General features: G+C 38.6%; 1 protein-coding gene across 7 annotated transcripts in view; it reads left to right on the top strand.

Moving 5' to 3' along the window:
- The window catches only part of NCOA2 (nuclear receptor coactivator 2), a 189,472-nt gene that overhangs the window by 143,509 nt on the left and 25,242 nt on the right, over positions 1–20,721 (top strand). For all 7 annotated transcript variants that reach the window (XM_069004919.1, XM_069004916.1, XM_069004918.1 and 4 more), the window contains 6 exons: positions 559–660; positions 757–897; positions 4,233–4,380; positions 6,492–7,761; positions 16,154–16,364; positions 19,499–19,708. In XM_069004919.1, the coding sequence (XP_068861020.1) occupies positions 559–660; positions 757–897; positions 4,233–4,380; positions 6,492–7,761; positions 16,154–16,364; positions 19,499–19,708 (2,082 nt within the window). The remainder of the gene's footprint in view (positions 1–558; positions 661–756; positions 898–4,232; positions 4,381–6,491; positions 7,762–16,153; positions 16,365–19,498; positions 19,709–20,721) is intronic.

The raw sequence follows: 20,721 nt of genomic DNA, 5'->3' as shown, positions 1-20,721 counted from the left end.
TTTGAATTCTTAGAATTTGAAGACAATCGTGGTTCACCATTTCCTTTACCATTTACTACTTCAGCAGGTAAATTTCCTCAGATTGTTTTGTAAGTATTCAGGTAAGTAAAAATGGTTATTGTGAAGGTGCGTTCTCAGGAACAGCAAGCATTTGGGGAAAGTTTAAGAAATTTGGCTTAGAAGGTATGGAATGGTGAGTGTTGAAGAAATGTGCTCTTTGTGCATGCAGTACATTCTTTTTTATTACTTAACCTCATAAGTGGTTGAGCTACTACAGGTATATTCATAAACACGTGCCAGTACTTATGGGTTGTGGTAAACTCCTTGTTAATTTTTCTTCTGAAAGAAAACAAACCCACCTTTCCTGTTTTATTTAATGTTTTAGGAAGTAATGAAGATACAAACCCACTGAGTTTTGTCTATGCATTTATTGGTACAAAATTTATTTTTGGGTCCAAATAAATTTAAAGAACTTTCAAAAAATCTTTCTGAAGTCTTTGTGGAAACAAAAGTCTTCCCCTTCTATAAAAATTAAATGAAGCAACATTTTTCTCTAAGATTTGCAGTCTTGCTTGATTTGTGTTGCAAGAAGAGCTCCAATGAAGGAAAGACCACTTCTTCCTTCGTCAGAGAGCTTTACTACACGCCAGGATCTTCAAGGTATTGTAAAATAAGGGTAGAAGTTTTTAATTTTATTTCCTTTTCCTCAGTGGGAGAAGTGCTATAACAAATGTTTTCTAATGTATCAAATATCAGGCAAAATAACTTCACTGGACACAAGTACCATGCGAGCAGCTATGAAACCCGGCTGGGAGGATTTGGTCAGAAGATGCATTCAGAGGTTCCATTCGCAGCACGAGGGAGAAATATCTTTTGCCAAGAGGCATCACCAGGAAGGTTAGGTTTCATACTTTTAGCACTTTCTATATTTAACCTGTTGCCATTTGTATCTCTTGCTTGTGTTCTCTTCGTTATGCTTTCATGGAACAGTCAACAGCTACTGACAGTCCCTTTCTCAAGCTGTTTTATCTAACGCACTGATGGCACTCTAGGCAGGTCTTCAGCTTTCTCACTGTTTGTTTTTAGCCTTCTTGTTACAACTGTGCCATCCTGGAGTGTGTTTTAAATCTTCAAAATGTCAAAATTATTTTGGAAAGGAAGACCCTTGCATGTTGTCCATCAAAATGTTCACTGGCCATTCTTCTTCAGAACCTCAACTCACACATTGCAGTTCATTGCCTGTATTCCCTTTCTCTACAAAAATGGACTTTTACCATCACATTTCCTGTGAGAAACACCGAGTATAAATTCCCAAAGCTGCACCACTCATACTGTTTGGAAACCTACATTGTTGCACTGTATCTAGCTGATAAGTGTTATAGGATATACCACAAGCACATCTACTCAGTCAAGATTATGGTAGGTAAGAAGCAGGAAAGTACTGCACTTTGGAATGGTCCCCATGAGGTTTCTGTGGTAGTGACTGTGTGGGGATTTTTCATAAAACCCTTACACTTCTAATTCTAGTAATACAGACCCAAATTAATAAAGCAAATAACCCTATCTAGTCCATGGGAAAGTAATTTTAAAACCAATTCGGTATAGCTGGAACATTTCCAGTACAGAAGCATCATTCTTCGGGTTCATGTTTAAAGAACAGGGTTTACAGCTGGCTTGTAACAAATAGTTACCATGGTCATTAAACAACAGGCATGTCATCTTGGATACTAAATTGTAACTGGAATATCAAATTATTCCACCAAATGCACAAAAAAAAGAGCTTTAGTCATGAGGCATTAGTTAAATACTCTTTAATACGTTCTGCTTTCATGAAATCTTCAGGTGGTGTTTTAGAAATGTGGGATCACAGAAATGCTGTGTTATTTTAGTTAGCAGTTTTTGGGGTATATCCATTAGAAGTGCTGCTAAAAGTTTCACAGTCTTGTGCTGTGATTTCAGACAGAACTGAAGAATACAGTATGCAATTAAAGTTGCACCAGGGGTTTAGAGCAGTTGCAGGTAAGGACCCATCTGTGCCAGAGGTGTTTTAGGGGTATCTCTTATGGCATCCCAGCACTTCTTATTTCAGTCTTCTTCAAGTTATTCCTGACCAAATTAGCAGCTACTACACTGAGTTCCAAGGTTTGAATGAGTCCTCTCTTAAGCTGTCTATGAAGTGGTGAAAATATATTTGCTTCAGGGTTTACACTGTATCATTTTTCAGTTGTGGCTTAGGATTGTTGTGTTAATTGTAGAATTAGTCTAAATGAGAGGGCTCTTCTTGTCAAAGTGAAAAGAGTGAGTTACAAGAGGAGGAGAAACCTCTGGAATGGTTTTCCTATAAATGATGCAGCAATGAAGAAGAATAATGGCTGAAACATTTCCCTCCCCTGCCCTGCAGGATGGAGAAGAAAAACAAGTCATATCTTGGGCCGTAGCATCTTTGTGCTTGACTGAGGAACCCTTTGCAGTTTTCAAGTCATTGTGGTTTGAGAATAGAAGCAAAGAAAGTAATGATCTTCTACGTCTAATCCAGCATTACACTGTGAAAAAATGCAGCATTAGCTTGATAAGCAATAAAAAGCAAGCTTTAAAATTATCTCTCGGTATAAAATGCAGAATATATGGTAAGTTTTTATTGGCCACAGTCAGAAAAATAGCATTTCCTCAAGAGGAGTACGGAAACATTCTTGTTTGCTTAAAGAATTAGTTTGGAAAATGATTTAAGTAGAGATTTCACTTGTATCCTGTTGGCATTGAGTACTGGAATTTCCTGATGTGGTATATGCTAAAGTTAAGAGCTTTGGACCTTCTGGTGCCCAAAGGTTAAACTGAAACAATGACATACCTAACAGTGAAATTCTGTTTTGTATTGTTTCACTGTTGTAGGTTTTTGTTTCTCGTTACATTTTTACTCTGAAAAACCCCTTCTGGTTGTTTAAATTGTGCTTCCTGTTTTCTCACTGCCTAGATAATACTTTGAAACCTTGCAGAACAATATATAACAGTGGGGGACAGGGAAGGAAAGCAATTGTAACCAGTCTTGCAAGGCTGAAAATGTGGTAGCTCTGTAGACCAGACAAATAAAGGCCACACTTGGAAAACCATGTCATTTCATTACAACAGGAAATATTAAAAGACAAGCAATGAAATGAAGACCACATGATACTATTAACTTCAAAAAAAAAAAAAAAAAAGAGAGAGAAAGAACCCCACAGAAAATATATATGTAGGAAAAAATAGGAAATTAAATATATTTGTAGTGCTTCATTACTATTTTTTCCCTAAATGATTATATGAAAATTTTTGAAGTATTTTACTTCTCTCAAATCTGCAATTCTTATGTGATTGCTTTTGGACTAGAAATTGTAAGCGACCACACTCGTTTTATTGATGGCAGAAAGTGAACAGTAGAATAAATGTTTGGGTGATTTGCTTTTCCATAACATGTTTTAATTTTTTGTTAAAGAAGTGTCACAGGGGTCTGTGGAAGTTAGAGAACTGAATTTGTTGAAGTTCAGATTTACATTAAAAACTTAAAAGACTGCAGAATATGTACAGTGAAGTAAACCCCAAACCTGAAAAATGCTGTCAACACTGGGAAAAGGTAGCACAGCCACAATTTTGGTTTCCGTAATTTTATTTGTAATTTTTTTGAGCTATATGTATTTTATATTTGTTCTTTTTAAAAGAATAATTTCTCTTTCCAGTTTTTCTTAATTGTTCTTATATAAGTTTTATGCATTTTTTAACTTAAAGAATTAGTGTTGCAAGACAATTTAAGCAGGCAATAAGGAGGAAAAGATGCAGTCTAATGGAAACAGATGATCTAAGAACGAAGGACATTTTTATTAATACATCATGATGTAGATGGTACAATGAAAAAATATTTGAGGAACAAAAGGAATTAGACACATATTTGATGAAAAGTGAAATGGACATCAAGAACTTCCTGTCTGCTCCTGAAATACATTCTGTTTCATAGTACCTTCCTGTTATTGCTGTCACTCCTTACAAATTTTCATTTGCTCGCCCTACAGTTTGCAGGATCCTTTATTTTATATGCATCATGTCTGTTTATTTTCAAAATGTTCTTTTTGTTTGTTTTGTTTAATTAGCACCATATCTGTGGTACCAATGCTGATGGATTTAGAACATCAGATGCTGAGCAGCTGAGCTACCTGTACTGCAGTTTCTCCTTAGTTTAACTGTGTTGTTGTGCTTGCCTGCAGTGCTGAGGCAGGGACTGGCCTTCAGTCCTGTTTATCGCTTTTCCCTGTCGGATGGCACCATCGTTTCTGCCCAAACAAAGAGCAAGCTCATCCGTTCTCAGACGACCAGTGAACCTCAGCTTGTAATCTCCTTGCATATGCTTCACAGGTAATCCTGGCCACATTCTTTCATCCACACTCTGCTAAGAGATGTGGAAAGTACAAGGTTGCCAAAGCAAATAGATTGTTTAAGGCTGATAGGTTTCAGTTGACCCAGAACTGATATCATGGAAACAAAATAAGATTTTGAAATCAATGCTTGCAGCAGGAAAAGACTGTAAGATTATTTCAGGATTTAAAAATGGCATGCTGTATTTTCAAAGTCATGTTCTTAATTTCAGTATTTTAATTTCCCTTATTTTGCATAGTAGATACAAGAAACTTTCCAGCTGTAATTAAATCTAGAAAATTTAGAGGGATTAAGTTCTTGTAGTTCACATTCTGTTATTGGTCCTGGATTGCACTTTAAACAAACTGTTATTTAATTCTTTGATTCCCTTTGTGCCTTGTCTTTTTGGTGCTTGGCTTACTGGCTTTCTCAGTCCTGAGAAGTGCTATTACTTAACTAAGTGCCCTTAGTTAAGGGTTTTTTTAAAAAGCCCAGCCAATAATATGCTAAAGTCAAATTTAAGTAATCGCTGACATCAGAACTTCAGTGTACAATTTTTATTAAGTCATTGCATGTCCTGGTGTATTTGTATCAAATTTTGTTTCAGGTTTTATGGGCTGACTGTAATTACAACACTATTTTCCTTTAATCCTCTGTATGATTTTTCTTAAGAAGAAGAAAACAGTGCTAAACATAATTATAACTGAAACCATTTTATAGAAATTGTAGATTTGCAAATTGATCTGACCAAAAGCTGTCTCAAATTTTTCTTTGCATTGCTGAAGATACCTAATATTTCATTAAGTGCCAAATTTTAAAAAGCAAGCACTATTAATTTTAAAATGGTACTTGTATATTTTGTTTCACTTTTTTTAGCAGAGTGCTGGTACTACTATATTTGTAATAAGGTTTTAAAAATACCTCTTTTTTATAGTTAATGTTTTTCACCTTTGCCTTCATGCCTAAGATAACAAACATAGAATAAAGATTCGCTACTCTATATTCCTCAATTATTTCACTTCTCATTCTTTAGCAACATGTGAAGGTTTAACTGCACTTATTTATACTGTGCAAATAGGACTGGTTTTTGTCTCATGGAAAATGCATATTAGGAATGTTCCATTTGTATTTGGCTTTGGAAGTCCAGAGTTGATTTGATTTTTGTCAGAATCTCTTTTTTTTTTTGCTTCCTAACCTACTTGACTCTGCCTCTTCTGTAGCTTTTAGCATTTGGGAATATGTCTGATTTTCCTAATTTAAGTTTTAGCACAGAGTAAAAAGTGTATTACATCCTCCCATAAACTAATTAAAATCTACTGAGGAAAAGAAAAGTGACTTCAGGTGCTCTCACAAGAGCTTTTTCTGTGTGTCACTCTCTCTTCTGTTTCTTCTGTCTTGCAGCCTACATCTCTAAAATACGGGTTTCAGCTCCTGTGTGTGTGGTTTGTTGTTTTTCTTCTCCCCTTTTCCTGAAGGCCTATGCAGGACTGGATTGCTAACAGACTGTTCTCATTCTGCAGCAGTATCCAGTAGTTCCCTTGGCTCACATGCTGTTTTGGAGCAGTATTGAAATACTCTGGCAGTGTAAAAATGTGACTTTTTCAACTTTCTTTTCACTAGGAACTTGGTGGGCAAGTAGCCCACTCCAGCCTTGTAGTGGGGCTAACTCACAGAAATTCAAAACTCCAGCAAACAGCTGTCCACAGCTGTCTTGTAAAACATGTATTTGTTGGGTCGTATGTTTCAGATGAGATTTCTGTCAGTTCTAGAAGTTAGCTCTTGCCAAATTGTGGAGGAGAGATACATTAAAGGGAGTCTGAAATTGTAACCTATCAGCATTTCTAATGACTGTCATTTAAGTGAGGTTTTAATTTTGTTTTTCCTCTCTTCCACTGTTTTGTAATGAGGTACTGAAAAACCATACTGTTAATGTTCAGCCATGTTGAGAGTCACATATCACTTTCATCAAATTGTTGATTTGTTTTTGATTGTAGGGGTTTTCTGTTATTTTAAAGTGAGGTTTGGGTTTTTGCTTCTTTTTCCGTAATGTAATTGCAAGTTGGCCAGTGTCATTTAGCTAACAGACTGTTTTTCTTCCCCTTGCCACATAGAGAGCAGAATGTCTGTGGAATGAATCAGGATTTGACTGGACAAGGAATGGGGAAGATATTGAACCCAATTAGTTCCAGCAGCCCTGCCCATCAGGCCATGTGCAGTGGGAACCCAGGTCAGGATATGACCATCAGTAGCAATATGAATTTTGCCATAAATGGCCCAAAGGAACAAGTGGGCATGCCAGCAGGCAGGTTTGGTGGTTCAGGGGGAATGAACCATGTGTCAAGCATACAAGCATCCACTCCTCAGGGTAGTAACTATGCACTAAAAATGAATAGCCCCTCACAAAGCAGCCCTGGCATGAACCCAGGGCAGCCAAACTCTATGCTTTCCCCAAGGCATCGCGTGAGCCCTGGAGTGGCAGGAAGTCCTCGCATCCCACCCAGTCAGTTCTCCCCTGCAGGAAGCTTACATTCACCTGTGGGAGTCTGCAGCAGCACAGGAAATAGCCATAACTACACCAACAGTTCCCTGAATGCACTTCAGGCCCTCAGCGAGGGCCACGGCGTTTCTCTAGGATCGTCGTTGGCTTCACCTGACCTAAAAATGGGAAATTTACAAAATTCCCCTGTGAATATGAATCCTCCCCAGCTAAGCAAGATGGGAAGCCTGGACTCTAAAGACTGCTTTGGAATATATGGGGAGCAATCAGAAGGTACAACTGGACAAGCAGAGAGCAGCTGCCATTCAGGAGAACAGAAAGACAACAGCGATAGCAACATGCCACCGGTTGTCAGTGGCGAGAGACCTGATGGACAAAATAAACTGCACGACGGAAAAAGCCAGACAAAGCTCTTACAATTGCTGACCACCAAATCAGATCAGATGGAGCCTTCACCTTTGTCCAGTACCATGGGAGACATTAGCAAGGACTCCACAGGAGGGTTGCCTGGGTCTGGTTCAGCACATGGAACCTCGCTCAAGGAGAAGCATAAAATTTTGCACAGACTATTGCAGGACAGTAGTTCTCCTGTAGATTTGGCCAAGCTCACAGCAGAGGCCACAGGCAAAGAACTGAACCAGGAGTCCAGTAGCACAGCTCCTGGTTCAGAGGTGACTGTTAAACAGGAGCCAGCGAGTCCTAAGAAGAATAACAATGCACTACTTCGCTACTTGCTAGATAAAGATGATACTAAAGATATTGGTTTACCAGACATACCCCCAAAACTGGAGCGGTTGGACAGTAAGACAGACCCTTCCGGTAGCACAAAGTTAATAGCTATGAGGACGGAAAAAGAAGAGATAAGCTTTGAGCCTAATGAACAGGTAAGCTGATTTTTGCATTATGTGTGAATGAGTTGTTCCAGGCCTGCATTCCTGCCATCTGACTTCCTCTAAGAGTAGTATCTTGGCAGTTCAGGAGAGTGTTACCTGTCTTTTGAAATCCAGTCTTCGCTCAGTTTTCCAGTTGGTGTTACTAAGTTGTGATCATCACACTGTGTGAAAGCACAGACTCTGCCTGGGAGGAGATGGATAATGCAGGGTACCTTTCCCAGATGGTAGTCAGGCGAAGACAAAATACTCGTGACTCTTGGTTAGTGCTACCTAATTGACAGCTTTTCCCACAGGCTGATGTTGAACTGCTGTTATGCTTGCTAAATGAGTCCTTGACGTAGCCCAGCATAGCAGCTACCCTCCTTCTGTGGAAAACAGGTTCATGCCCAAGAACAGAAGTTGTTTGAATGGTCTTTGTGCTATGCTTGACCTGCAAATTAAAATCAAAGCAAATATACTTCTGTGCCAGTTTGGAGGATTTGTTGGGGTTTTTTTGTCATCTTAAAAATTCTTTATATTCAGCCACAAGTTTCTGCGGATGATTAATGGTTCAGTGCAGGGATCATGTCTCCTTGTGCAAGGTTATCTACACTGAATTTTGCATGCAGGATTTCTTTGCTTTCTGTGCAAGATTACTTGTTGCTCTGCTGCCCAACACACTAATAAATTGTGTATTGTTGGGACTTATGCTAAAAAGTGTTATGTCACTGGCTTTCATGCAGAATTCACTTTCCAAAAGCACCAGGTCCACATCACCCAGAGTGCTCCAGTTTTCATAGCTTTGCAAGAAAAAGGGACACAGCAAAAGCGATGTGATACTTCAGTATTACTGTTTATATTATTTATAAAATGGGTAATTACAGTATCAATTTTAGTATTTTCTGGGAAGGTTATAACTAGCTGGAGTTAATGATCCTTGGATTTGTCTTACACCATCAGATCTCCCAGCTGGTCATTAACCCTTAGGCAGCCCTGTGTGTGCGAAGCCTTAGTTTGTGAATCATGATCAGATCATATACAATGCAAACGTTCATGTCTCACAGCCATATCCTTAATTTTAAAAATTTTGTATATTTTTTAAGGTGCAGACTAGGCTTTAGCTTGTTTATTATTTTTAATCCATTCTATTTTTTTATTGTGTGTGTTTAAAGACATTCTTTTTTATATTTTCTGTATTGTATTGTGAGGCTGAGCAGGGATAGACAACATTTTCTTAGCCTTAAGTCACAACATTCGATTTTTTTTTTTATTTGCCCTTTTGGCAATTTATAACTAGTAGACGGTTCTTTCAACAGTGGTTATAACCACAAAACATAGAGGCCAAACATGCCACTCCAGTGTAGATGCAGCTCTATTAAAATCTCAGTTATCCAGGCAACTCCTAAGGTTACTTTGCTGCTTTTGTTTCAACAGAATTTGACAACTATTGCCATTATGTAAGAGCAGTTGTGGTTTTTCAATCCTTCCCATGCTTTAGGAGAAACCAAGCCAGATTGTACTAATTTCTCCTCACTGAAATTTGCACTGATTTATCCTCAAGCTTGGATGTTGGTTTAGTTTTCAATAGAAGCCTCTATTTTGTAGTGTCTGTAAAGGTAGGATTTAGATTCTATGTGAGAACTTATGGTTCAATTCCTAGTTCAGATCCCACACATTGAAGTCAGTACTAGATGGAAAGCAGAGATTTTAAATCCTCCAGTATTAGGTACTCGACAAGAATGTAAAATGTGGTAATAGCCAAAAAATTTATGCCCTTCATCTGTGGATCAAAATCAGGGCCTTTAGATGGTTTATTCCCCAAGAATTAAATTTCTAAAAGAATTAAAATTCCCTCTTTCATGATCTCTATGGAGTGCACAAGGAACAGCTTAGCTTATGAACCAATTCTCAGAGAGCAGGTTTTGTCCTCTCTAGAAGTTTGTTGTCTAATCCAAGGTAGTTGTATGAACTCCTTTTATTGCTGATGAAACACAGGAAAAAATACTCCAGGATTTTTTTTTTATCTTATACTAATGTGTGTCTAAAACAGATGAGGTAAGCCTCTCTTTACTGATATTCCCATTGACAAGTGGTAGCACAGGTGAACAGTTTGAACTAGCTGCTTTACTTTCTCATGACTAAAGATAGGCAAGTTATGTCTCACCCTAAATGTAAACATGAGACTAACTGTAAAACTAACTTTCAAGAAAGAGACTTTAGTGTCTACAAGCATTGCCAACCTCAAGCAGTTGAAAATCAGGTCTCCTGAATTATGAACTTCATAAAGTGAATAGTCTATTCACTTTTTATTTTTGGGTTTTATGTTTCTGAGGTTGGGGAGGGATTTGAGGGGGTTGAAGTGTGGGCTACGAATGTATTGCCTTTTCTTAACATTTGAAGACAGAGTTTGTCTCTGAGGAGAGAGGGAAATTGAGGTACAGAAAGGTCCAGGAGCTGGGTTTGTTCAGAAAACCACAAAGCAGTGCAGGAGTCATGATAAAGTGGTAAGGGCTTCCTCAGCACCAAGGTATGGAGAAGCCACTCCTGTCAGTGTGGTGGAAGACTGCTGGATAATGACAGAAGGGCTTTTGTTGCTCCTGTTGGTTGTAAACAGAGCTTTAAAACCCACTTAAAATGCAGTGAAACCTGGAGCTGAATAAACAGAAGTCCAGCATGGAATAGGAGAGGAAATGGTGGGGAATATAGAATAATGTAAGTGTTTAACTATCTGAAGGCCAGGCCTTTAAACAAATAACCACTTTACCCCAATTATAAAATCACTAAAAATATTTAGCATCAAAACTCTTCAGCTTTGGAAGATGGTCTCCCACAGGAAGTGCTCATTGCCTAAATTTAGATCAAAGCTGGAACTATTTAGTACAAGACTAGAACAGAGATTCTTGAGCTAAATTCTTCCATCCTCCTGCATCCTTCCCCCTCCTTCTTCCTCCCATATGTAAAAATTAGCCATGTGCTTGTGTTACCTATTTTGCAGGTTTATTTAAAACTTCTCCTCCCTGAGGAATGTTGTATTTTTAAGTAATTAGTCACTGGAGTGTGCAGTTTCTCTGGAAACTGCAGCAGAGCAGCAGTGGGATGGCCTCTACAAGGAAGATCAGTGTGTTGGGAGGCAACAGAGCCATTGCATTTTCTCCTTTTACTTTTGGTGTGACTTTCTGAGCAGGAAATGCTTTGAAGTGCACCACTGTACTAAAAATAGCAGTCTTCTAGGTAGTGTGTTTAAACATACTCTTCTGCAGAGAGCAGCAACTGACAGGAAGCCTTTCTCAAATGGCAGAGAATATTTCCAGCATGGCCATACCTTTTTCCTTTCCTTGGTGGGATGATGGTTATCAAGCTTCATTAGGCTGATTGCTATTCCAGTTGTAGCAGCTGTAGGGGAGAGGATGAAAGAGACTTGCTGGGGACACTAAGCGGGGTTTTTCCTACAGCACCAACCTTAGTAGGGCTGTTGCTGTCAAACACCACAAGTTCTCATATGGTTCACCACTGTTAGAAGGGGAAGAGATTATCCCTCAGCAGTAAGCTGGCCTTCTAAGATTCTCCCTGACAGTCCACTGCCAGGAGCAGCCCCTGTAGTGATCAGGAGATGGTCACATGTGGCTGACAGCTTGGAGGGGAAGGAGAGTGAAAGTATAGGGGAACATTAGAGAAACATAATGAACAATGTTAGATATTGCCTTGCTAAAGTAGCTTGTTCTCTGAAAAATCACTTGGGGGAGCATGGAATAAAATCCTGATCTCCACAAGTGTACTCTCCTCTTTTTTGTTCAGTAGACCATAAAGACAGCCTGTTTGACAGGGACTTTGCAATGTAACAGTCTGCACAAGTGCTGTTCCAGAAATCATCTTAAGCATGTACGTTTTTGTCCTAAAACTCAGAAACTGCTCTGAGGTTCCTCACGGACTTCATCAACTGCTCATGGTTTGTGTGGAAACCAGTATCTTCCCTATACTAGCATATTTTCTCTACACATGCCACTCATCTTTAAAAAATATTTTTCTGGTTTAATAGTCCAGAATCCATTAAGTTCATGAGGAACATTGGTTTCTTCTTGAAATTCTATCAAAACCTTAGAATGGGGATTCCATTTTCTGAATGTCTTTCAATTAGGGTTCTGTTTTCAAATGTTAGTCATAGAGTAGCTTGATAATTTAATAGTATTTCTAGCCAATTTTATGTTTATTGCAGTTACCAGGGAGAAAAATACCATATTGGTTCCACTTCTAATTTCCTTTTCCCTTCTTTTCATAAACCTTTAATTTACTGCCAGTTTGGAGCAAGGATTTGATTTTGTTTACCTCTTACGGTCAAATGCTTTGCCCTTACTTCTGAGGTGGAAGATGAGCTAACTTCAAATTTATGTAAGTCAGGTGTAGTTTCAAGTTGTGCCCCCACCAAAAGACATCCTGTTGTAAGTCCATAGAATACAGGGTCACAGTGCAAGCCATGGGCAGGAAGGAGATTTCCGGAGACCTGAGTATCTTATCCAGTCCTTTACAATCCATGGAAGCTAGACTTTGACACAGCAACTTTTGTAAACCAAACTTCATGTTGAGGTACATGCCTTTCAGTACAGCTGCAAAAATTCTGTAAGCACTTAACTTTAATCTGTATTTCTCTATATGACAGTATAAAATAAGTACTTTTTCAAATGCAAAAATATTAATGGGAATTGTCTTACGCTTTCTGGCACTTAGTGTCCAAGTTCTACAGAGATTGTCATAATTGCATTACTTAGACATAGTGAAAATACCCACACAAGAACTTTCTTGTGATGCTTAGCACTTTATCAGGTGCTTTTTTTTTTAATTCATGACAAATAATTTTTTTACAGAGAGATTAGGGTGTGCCTTCTATTTACATAAAATTCAACTTAGACCATTAACAAAATCAATATAGAAGATAACTAAAAGAAAAATCCCATGAACCTAACCAAGCAAATATTTTAATGCTAGTTTCTCTACATATGGTGCCATTTGAGGGTTAGTCTGGAAAGACTTATGCTAACACCATGGGTTGGTGTTAATTCCAAATCTCTTGGAGCTTTTGTAGCAGTTGAGAATCCTTATAAAATATTTTATATTGATTATTAAGCAAAAAAAAAAGAAGAAAGTTATGTATTTGTGTTGTTGTAATACATCTGTTGGATTTGCCCTTTCTTTACCGCTTCCTGAGATGAATTAAGAGCATCTTAGGGAGTGCAGTTTTCTGTCACATTTGGATCAATATGTTCTTCATTGGTGTTTTTTTAGGTCTGGTTTTGAGTTTTGTTTTTTGTTTTTTTTTTTTTTTTTTACATCTGCTGTTTGAACAAAGAATTGCAGTAGCCAGAATGCTAAAAGAAAAGATGACACAAAATCCCGCATAAAACCAACCAAAAAAACCCCCTGCAAAATATAAAACTTCCTTTGCTGTTGTCTCAGATACATGTAATGAAGGCCATATGTCTTAATTCCCCCAAAGAGTACTGAATCATCCTTCTATAATTTATGATGCTCTATATCAGTCTCTTCTCCTGGCTCTTGCGGTCTTGTAGCAGATCTCCCATCGCTCAAACTGCAGCTCCTATAAACATCACTCATGGCTGTCTCTTAGAGCACCTTTTTGAATCTGCTTATCACCTGTCCGTGTAATGATTTAGGCTTCATATAATCACATTTGATTCCTCCTGGCTCAGCCTTTTCTGCTGATGTGCTGGGTCCACCCAGCTGCTTGTAGTTGCCTGGAAGGCAGTGAGTCATCAGTGGGATTTCTCAAGAACAGGTAATCTTGGACCAGCCAACCTATTTTCCTTCAGCAAGAGGGTAGCGGGGTTGCTGGCGTAAGAGAAACAGTGTGTCCCTGTGTTTAGATTTGAGCAAGGCTCTGTGGCCCTAATGGCAAGTTAGAGGTGCATGGTCAAGATGAAACTGCTGTGAGTGGTTAGGAAGGTGTTTGGAAATCCCTCCACACACAGCAGTTATTGAAGGATTCACTGTCAAAATGGAGATGCTGCAAGACTCGTGCAGCATCTAGAGCTGCTGTTTTAATTAACCTAAATGACCTGATGTGACAATAGGGCTTGGTAAAGCTGTGTGTGACACTTGGATGTCTGCAAACACACTGGAGGACAGAATTCAAATTCAGTTGCAGTGAAGAGATACAGAGGCAAAATGTTAGAACATTCAAGGTGAATAAAGTTATTATCATTAGTCAAGAATAATGTCTTAGAGGTTGTTTTTTTTTAAAGGAGGGGACAACTGACTAGATAGGACTTTTTCAGAGCTCTTCTAGAGATCATAGTGACTATAAGATGAGTGAGAGTCAGTGCTGTCATGGAATTAAGAGAATGACACGCTTTTCTGGAATAGGCCATCAGAGTGTAGAGTAAAATGTCTGCTTTACTCAGCAGCTGTAAGGCATTATTTTAAATCCTGTCTTGGACGTGGCTTCAGCAAAAGTGTGGATCAACTGAAAACAATCCACAGGAACAACAAGAGTAATAAGAGGCCTAGAAAACAGGTTATTTGCTGAAGAAAATTCACAAGTTGAGATTGTTTATTAATTGCAGCTTAAAACACGAAAGGGCACGTGTTTTCAAATACAGAAAAAGTTAGAGAAAGAAAGGAGAACGCAGTGTGTTCTCCAGATTCAAAATATAATTGGAAGGAAGGGTCTAAATCCTAGTGTGAGAGATTTTGCATTGAGACTAAGAAAATAAAACAAAAGTAGTGAGGATGGCAGAGTGCTGAAACCAATTCTCCAGGGAAGCTATGGATTTTCTGTCTCTGGATGTCTTTAACAAACAACTGTATGAACTTCCATAGGGAATGGCATACACTGATTTTGCCTTGAGGCTTTAAATTTCTTCCAGTCCTCTGATTCTCTGCTTTCCTACCATTTTGCCAATAACACCAGCCTCTAGATCACCCACATGCTACCTTTTAATGGAGTAAACTCCCTCCTGTTTTGCACCATATACTACAATTTGTAAGACTAGGAGATGATGTAGAAGGAATAAAAAATAATACCATGTTTATTTGCAGTCAGTCACCCAAAAAAGGCACATAGCAGTGTAACCTCGGGGCATTTTAGCTACCTTCGAATAAAATAACTGGACTTCCCAGGAGCAGCTTGGATGTGGCAGGAGGAGTTCTGTACAGACTAATGTGCAGTGCTTCCTAGCTAGCCTGTGAGAGCCCCAGTAGGTAGTTTAAAGCCATCTCAGGTATTTCTACAGTATTCTGTGATCTGTGGTGTAAGCTTGCTCTCAGTAAGAAGTTCATGACGTGGGACAGGACAAAAAAAAAAACCCAGGAAGAATTGTATTTCAGTTCTGCATGTTTGTGGTGTTATTTCTCAGTTCCCCATCCTTCATGAGTGGCTGCTTACTCTGCTTCTCCTCTGTCATTGCACATTTCCTAATGAAGACACTGATTTTGAGTAGATACTTGTTATAAATACTGTTACGATATAATTACTGTTCAAGGTGGTAGTAACTGAAACTGGACGCCCTGTTCTTAGTTATTACCCAAGTTTTACCCTAATCAAAAGTTTAGGATTGGACATTAGTTGCAATGATTTCCACATTTGAGTCAGAAAATTATTTTAGTTATGAGAGTTTTTAGACAGAGAAGCTGACAAAAGAGAATACCAGTGAGAAACAATGTATTTAAGAAAAACAAGCAGGTCAGTAATTATGTTAGTATAAGATGAACTTAATTTTTCTCCCATCTTTGTTTCATTATAATTTTCTACTGAATTTGAATGTAAATTCATATGTAGATTTCTCTTTTCATACTCCAGAGAAGTTATTTTCAATTATTTGGGAAGATGGAAGCAAAATAAATTCCCAGTCCTATGTATATATCTTGCCAGTTAACTTACATAGAGTTATTCAGTGTTCAGGTTTTGAATAGAACAAAGAAAAGACATATGGGGGATTGTTTTAGCCATAAAGTAACTTTCCGATTGTATGCTTTTAATGAAGTCATAAAGAGACTAGAAACATAACTGTGCTGAAAGAAATATTGGCTATACCTACATAAGCCCCCATCTTCAGCACTCCTGGATTTCCTATTACCCCTGCTGTCAGCACCCGTCACAGAGTGCACAGGGAAGAATCTCCCTGTTGCCCAAGGTATGGAATCATATGTCCTGATTTTTGAAGGGGTGCCAGTGCCACACTGGGCACCCCAAAAGCACAGCAGACTAGCCCTGAGAAGCCTGCACAGTCCCCTTCCAAGAGGTTTGTGAGCTTCCTCCACGGCCGGCATGCTGCCAGACACATCCAAGGCTGGTGCGGGGTGACGGTGGGGGCTGCCTGGCTTGGCATGAGCGGGACACCAACAGCGGGCGAGCAGCGACGTGTACTGTGGGTTTGTGTGTTCTTTGTTGCAGCCAGGCAGTGAATTGGATAACTTGGAAGAGATTCTGGATGACCTGCAGAACAGCCAGTTACCACAGCTTTTCCCAGATAGCCGCCCAGGCGTGCCAGCGGGCTCGGTCGACAAGCAAGCCATCATCAATGACCTCATGCAGCTCACCAGTGACAGCAGCCCCGGCGCGGCGGTGGCCACCCAGAAACCAGCAATGAGGATTTCACAGAGCAGTGAGTGCACCCCGCCTTCCACACACACGTACCGAGCTTGGGAACCCCCCAGAGCAGGGGTCGGCCAGGGAGGAACTGGGCAGCTCCCAGTCCTGGCCTGGGGTTGTGTGGTGACAGAGCGCCATCTGCGGTCGTCCCAGTTCCAAACACACGGGGAGTTGTGTCTTAACTCGCACACCCTGGAAGTCTGTGTCCTCTGAGACGTTTTAAGGGGTACCCTCAAACCAAACATCCCCTTCTGTGGTTATATGTGACGCTTCTGTAGTGAGGGTTTTGGCATGGAGAGCACGTGCATTTTTTTGTCATGCAGATCATTCCTTTCTGGCAGCTCTTGCAGTGGAAGGTGCAAGAGAGGCTTTTCTAAGCATGAAGGAGAGTCTTCTTCTAAAACCACAAGATTAATAGAAGGACAGAAGATTAAGAATGCCCAAGTTTAATTTGAGATTGTGGCTTTTAGTTGAGTCACTTCCAGCTGACAGCTTTCCTTAACCTTATAATCAGCTTACAAATCAGCACTGAAATGTTGGTTTACCATCATAGCATAATGGAAAGCAAGCAAGACAAGAGTCTTTATCAAGTACTAATGTTGAATAAAATGGCATAAAAAAAACACAGCTTCATTTTTTGTGCCTGTTGGCTAGGATGGCCACATCTATTTACTTCCTTAGATGTACTCTAGGTTTTTTTCTTGTAGGGTTTAGTTAATATTTTTAGCCATTCTGATAATATTAAACTAACACTGAGCCACTTTCAAATTCACTCAAAATTATTTAGAAATGTTTAGATAAATATTAATATTCTATCAATAAATATTAGTGTTTAAATTCATATTAAAGCTACTTCAGATTCCTAAATTATCACTTGTTATCCATGTTGCTCAGAGAAAGATGCTTGTGTTTAATGTACTCACTTTTGTGAGTACAGAGGCACTAACAGCAGCAGCACAAAAGTCAGAAGGAAATCTCTGTGCATGTGAAGTCTTTAGCATATTTTTCCTGAATCAAGGTCTGTTTGTTCCTTCCAGTGTAGCCTTTTAGCTTTCTAGGGTTAGCCTAGCTTTAAATCTGCTTTCAAAGCTACGGGCAGTACAGTAACAGTATGATTGTAAATGAGAGTGGCTTGGTGGTTAGCAGCAGTTCTGTAAAAGCAGCATCCTGTTTCCCATCTAAATTAAAACCCTGAAACTTTTTCCCCCATCTCAGTCTTGTGTCTGTGCCTGATTCCCCTAGGAACTTCTGCCTTGTTTTCCGTAGAAGAGCATTCAGAAAACAGGTTCACAGAAATAGTGAAGGGCCTCTCGTATGCTCACAGAAAAGCAATGTAGAATGAATGTCAAATCATATACAATTCCAAAAGAGATTTGGGGGTTGTTACTGTTTTTTTCTGAAGAAATAACCATCTTTACTGTTACAGGTTTTACATGAAGATACTTAAAATATTTTTTTTCTGTTGAAAAACGGAAACACTGCTAGATCTGCCAGGTTGCTAGAGTCTGTTACCTGAAGGATAGGGAGCCTCCTTCAGTCCCATCCTGATGAAGAGTAGAATGTATGATCTAAGCACCAGTAGAATATATGATCTAAGTGTTGTTATTTTGTGCTGCATTTGCAGAATTCCTTTTTGTAATATTAGTGGCTGCTGGCAAAGCTGCACATACAATAAATAACTCACTTATCTATGTGATTTTTCAAACTTCTGGAGCAAACTGTTCAACTGTCACTGAAGTTCAATTTTGCTTCAATCCTTAGACTTTGTGATGCCCCTAATCTTGAGAAAGTAATTCTTGCTTCGTAAGTAAGTTTTGTTTGCTTAGTTGAACAGGCAGACAAAATTTTGATCTCATGGTTAGGAATTAGGTGTATGTGATGTGATATATTTTCTGTACACACATATGAGCAAATTCACCTGGCAGAGAACTTATATTAAAAAAAACCAAACAATAAGTTCCTTTAATCTGGTTTTGTAAAATAAAAATAAAAGAGACCTCTGTTATGAGATACTTCTGTACATTTTAACATACTTACTAAACCTCAGCTAAGTTTTCAGATTCAAAAGTAGCACTATTTCAGTCTAAAGTAAGAAAGTAGTTACTTAACTTCTCAGTAATGTGGTGAACACAAAAATGCAGAAGTCACTTTAAGGATGCTGCTGTATCACAGCTGCTCCTAGGGGAAGCTATCAGAAAGTATTGCAAATAATACTTTCACAAAAATGTTTAATTTACTTGCATTTATTTTATGGGTAGGATTGAAAATTGAATCAAAGCTACAAGGTCAGTGTTTGATTCATGTTTGAGAACCAGTTGAGCACACAGAGGATGCTTTCACGCATTTTGGAACATTGCCCAAAGACCAGCTGAGCCAGATGCTTGCCAGTCACAGTCTGAAACTCACTTTTCTGAGGCAGTCTGCAGTTTTATTTGCAGAGGCTGATTTTAAAAAGCACAACCTAGAAGAAAGTAGTTACATAAAGGTGGCAGTAACCATCAAGGATGGTTCTATTTTACCAGAATATTATGGTTGCACAGCTCTGTTTCTGGACTGGTTTTTCGTTGTTGCTGAATCATGGAAGTATTTATTTTTATTAATGACAAAAAATGTAAAAAACCCCAAAATATTAAGTGGGTCATGTTGAAATGGGGCTGTGGGATCCAATATAGTCAGTCTGTCCTTATTTTGAAAACTTCTTCAGGGGTACAGATTATGTTGGAAAACTCTCAAAATTGAGATAATTCCTAACAATCTGCCTCAGGATGACATCTGCATGCAATTACAGTCCTACTAGGTGTAAGATTCATTGGCAGTAGTGTGTACATCACATAGTGGTGTATTTTGCTGTAGTGGCTCTTCTGTCAGTTAAATTGCGTCATTTAAAGTTTTTTTAAGTATGCATCGTACCTGGTTTGTGTTTAGTGTCAGAATGTTCCATTTTGAAATTTACATTTAAATGTCAAGAAGGGATGTTTCTCAGACAGATATGGAGTGGGTAAATTATGCAACATTAAACAGCTGAGCCCAAGATCTTCAATTGTGTCTGGGTTATTTTTTTCTTTTTCTTTTTTTTTTTTTTTTTTTTTACCTAGTGAAGTTTCCATTCTTGTAACTTTGTTTTTTTTCTTTGCTCCTCCTGTCTAGCTTTTAATAACCCACGAGCAGGGCAACTTGGCAGGTTATTACCAAACCAGAATTTACCACTTGACATAACACTGCAGAACCCAACAGGTGCAGGAACTTTCCCACCCATAAGAACGAGTAGCCCCTACTCAGTGATACCTCAGCCGGGACTGATGGGCAGGAATGAAGGGATGATAGGAAGTCAAGGAACTTTAGGCAACAGTAGCACAGGTAAGATGATTTTCCTTTTTATTACAAATATACTTGTGTAACAGGCTATAGCATGTGCAGCTTAACATTGGGGTTAACACCAGTGCAGATTATTACTTTCTATAAAGTCTGGAAGAAATCATGTTTTGTGGGAAGTTAGGTATTGGCATATTTATTTTGAATTTCTGTGTCTGTATATTTTTAGTCCTGCCTTTTATGCGCTGCTTTTTACCTACCTGTAGAGATGGGTCTTTCAAAACAAAATCATGGGCACTACTGATGCCCTTATGATGTTGGCTTTGCCCTCAATTATCCTTTATTTATTACCCTTAGTTCCTTTTTGGGAACCATCAGATGTTGCAATTAACAACATGTTAACCTAATAATGAACAAACATATAGCATGTTTGACAAGAAAAGTCTGTCTGATGGACTTATTTCAACTAGTGCATAGTCTGAGATTGTGCAAGTATGTGACAACCACTGTAAGAGCTCTGAGTCAGGCATAAAAACAGGCATTTTAAGTCCTCTCAGCTGGCTATTTGGTGTCAAGTTTTTAGCTTTAGTTTGCATCACTGTTAAAAAAGACATGCAGCCAGACACTAAAATACTTTATTTAAGCAGTTTAGAGATCAACTTGTATTCTTTCAAGTGTCCTATTACTTTCATGTTCTGTATATGTATTAGAGGATTTTATTAAGTGTACAAGTTAGAGAGTATTATTGTGTCCCTGCCTTGTTCTAGCAGAGCACATCTTTCAGCTGATAGAATATGTACATAAATGGACCAAACCTGAGGATGTAACACTAAAGCAAATTTTGTACAGCAGCTGAAACAAAGACCCTTTTCAGAGGGTTTTTCTCTAGTTATATGTTACCAAATAATTGAACTGATAAGTAATAATTGTTTGTGTGGCTTTTAGTATTCATTTAGGGATGTTGCAAAATGCAACTGAAAAGACTAATCTGAACCAGTAGTCCTACCTGAAATCAGTGTTTTATCTACTCTCTTGACTGAGTAAAATTGAAATGTATA

The sequence above is a fragment of the Aphelocoma coerulescens genome, chromosome 2 (assembly GCF_041296385.1).
Source record: "Aphelocoma coerulescens isolate FSJ_1873_10779 chromosome 2, UR_Acoe_1.0, whole genome shotgun sequence".
Classification (NCBI taxonomy): Eukaryota; Metazoa; Chordata; class Aves; order Passeriformes; family Corvidae; genus Aphelocoma; species Aphelocoma coerulescens.
This window is presented reverse-complemented; position numbering and strand designations above follow the sequence as displayed.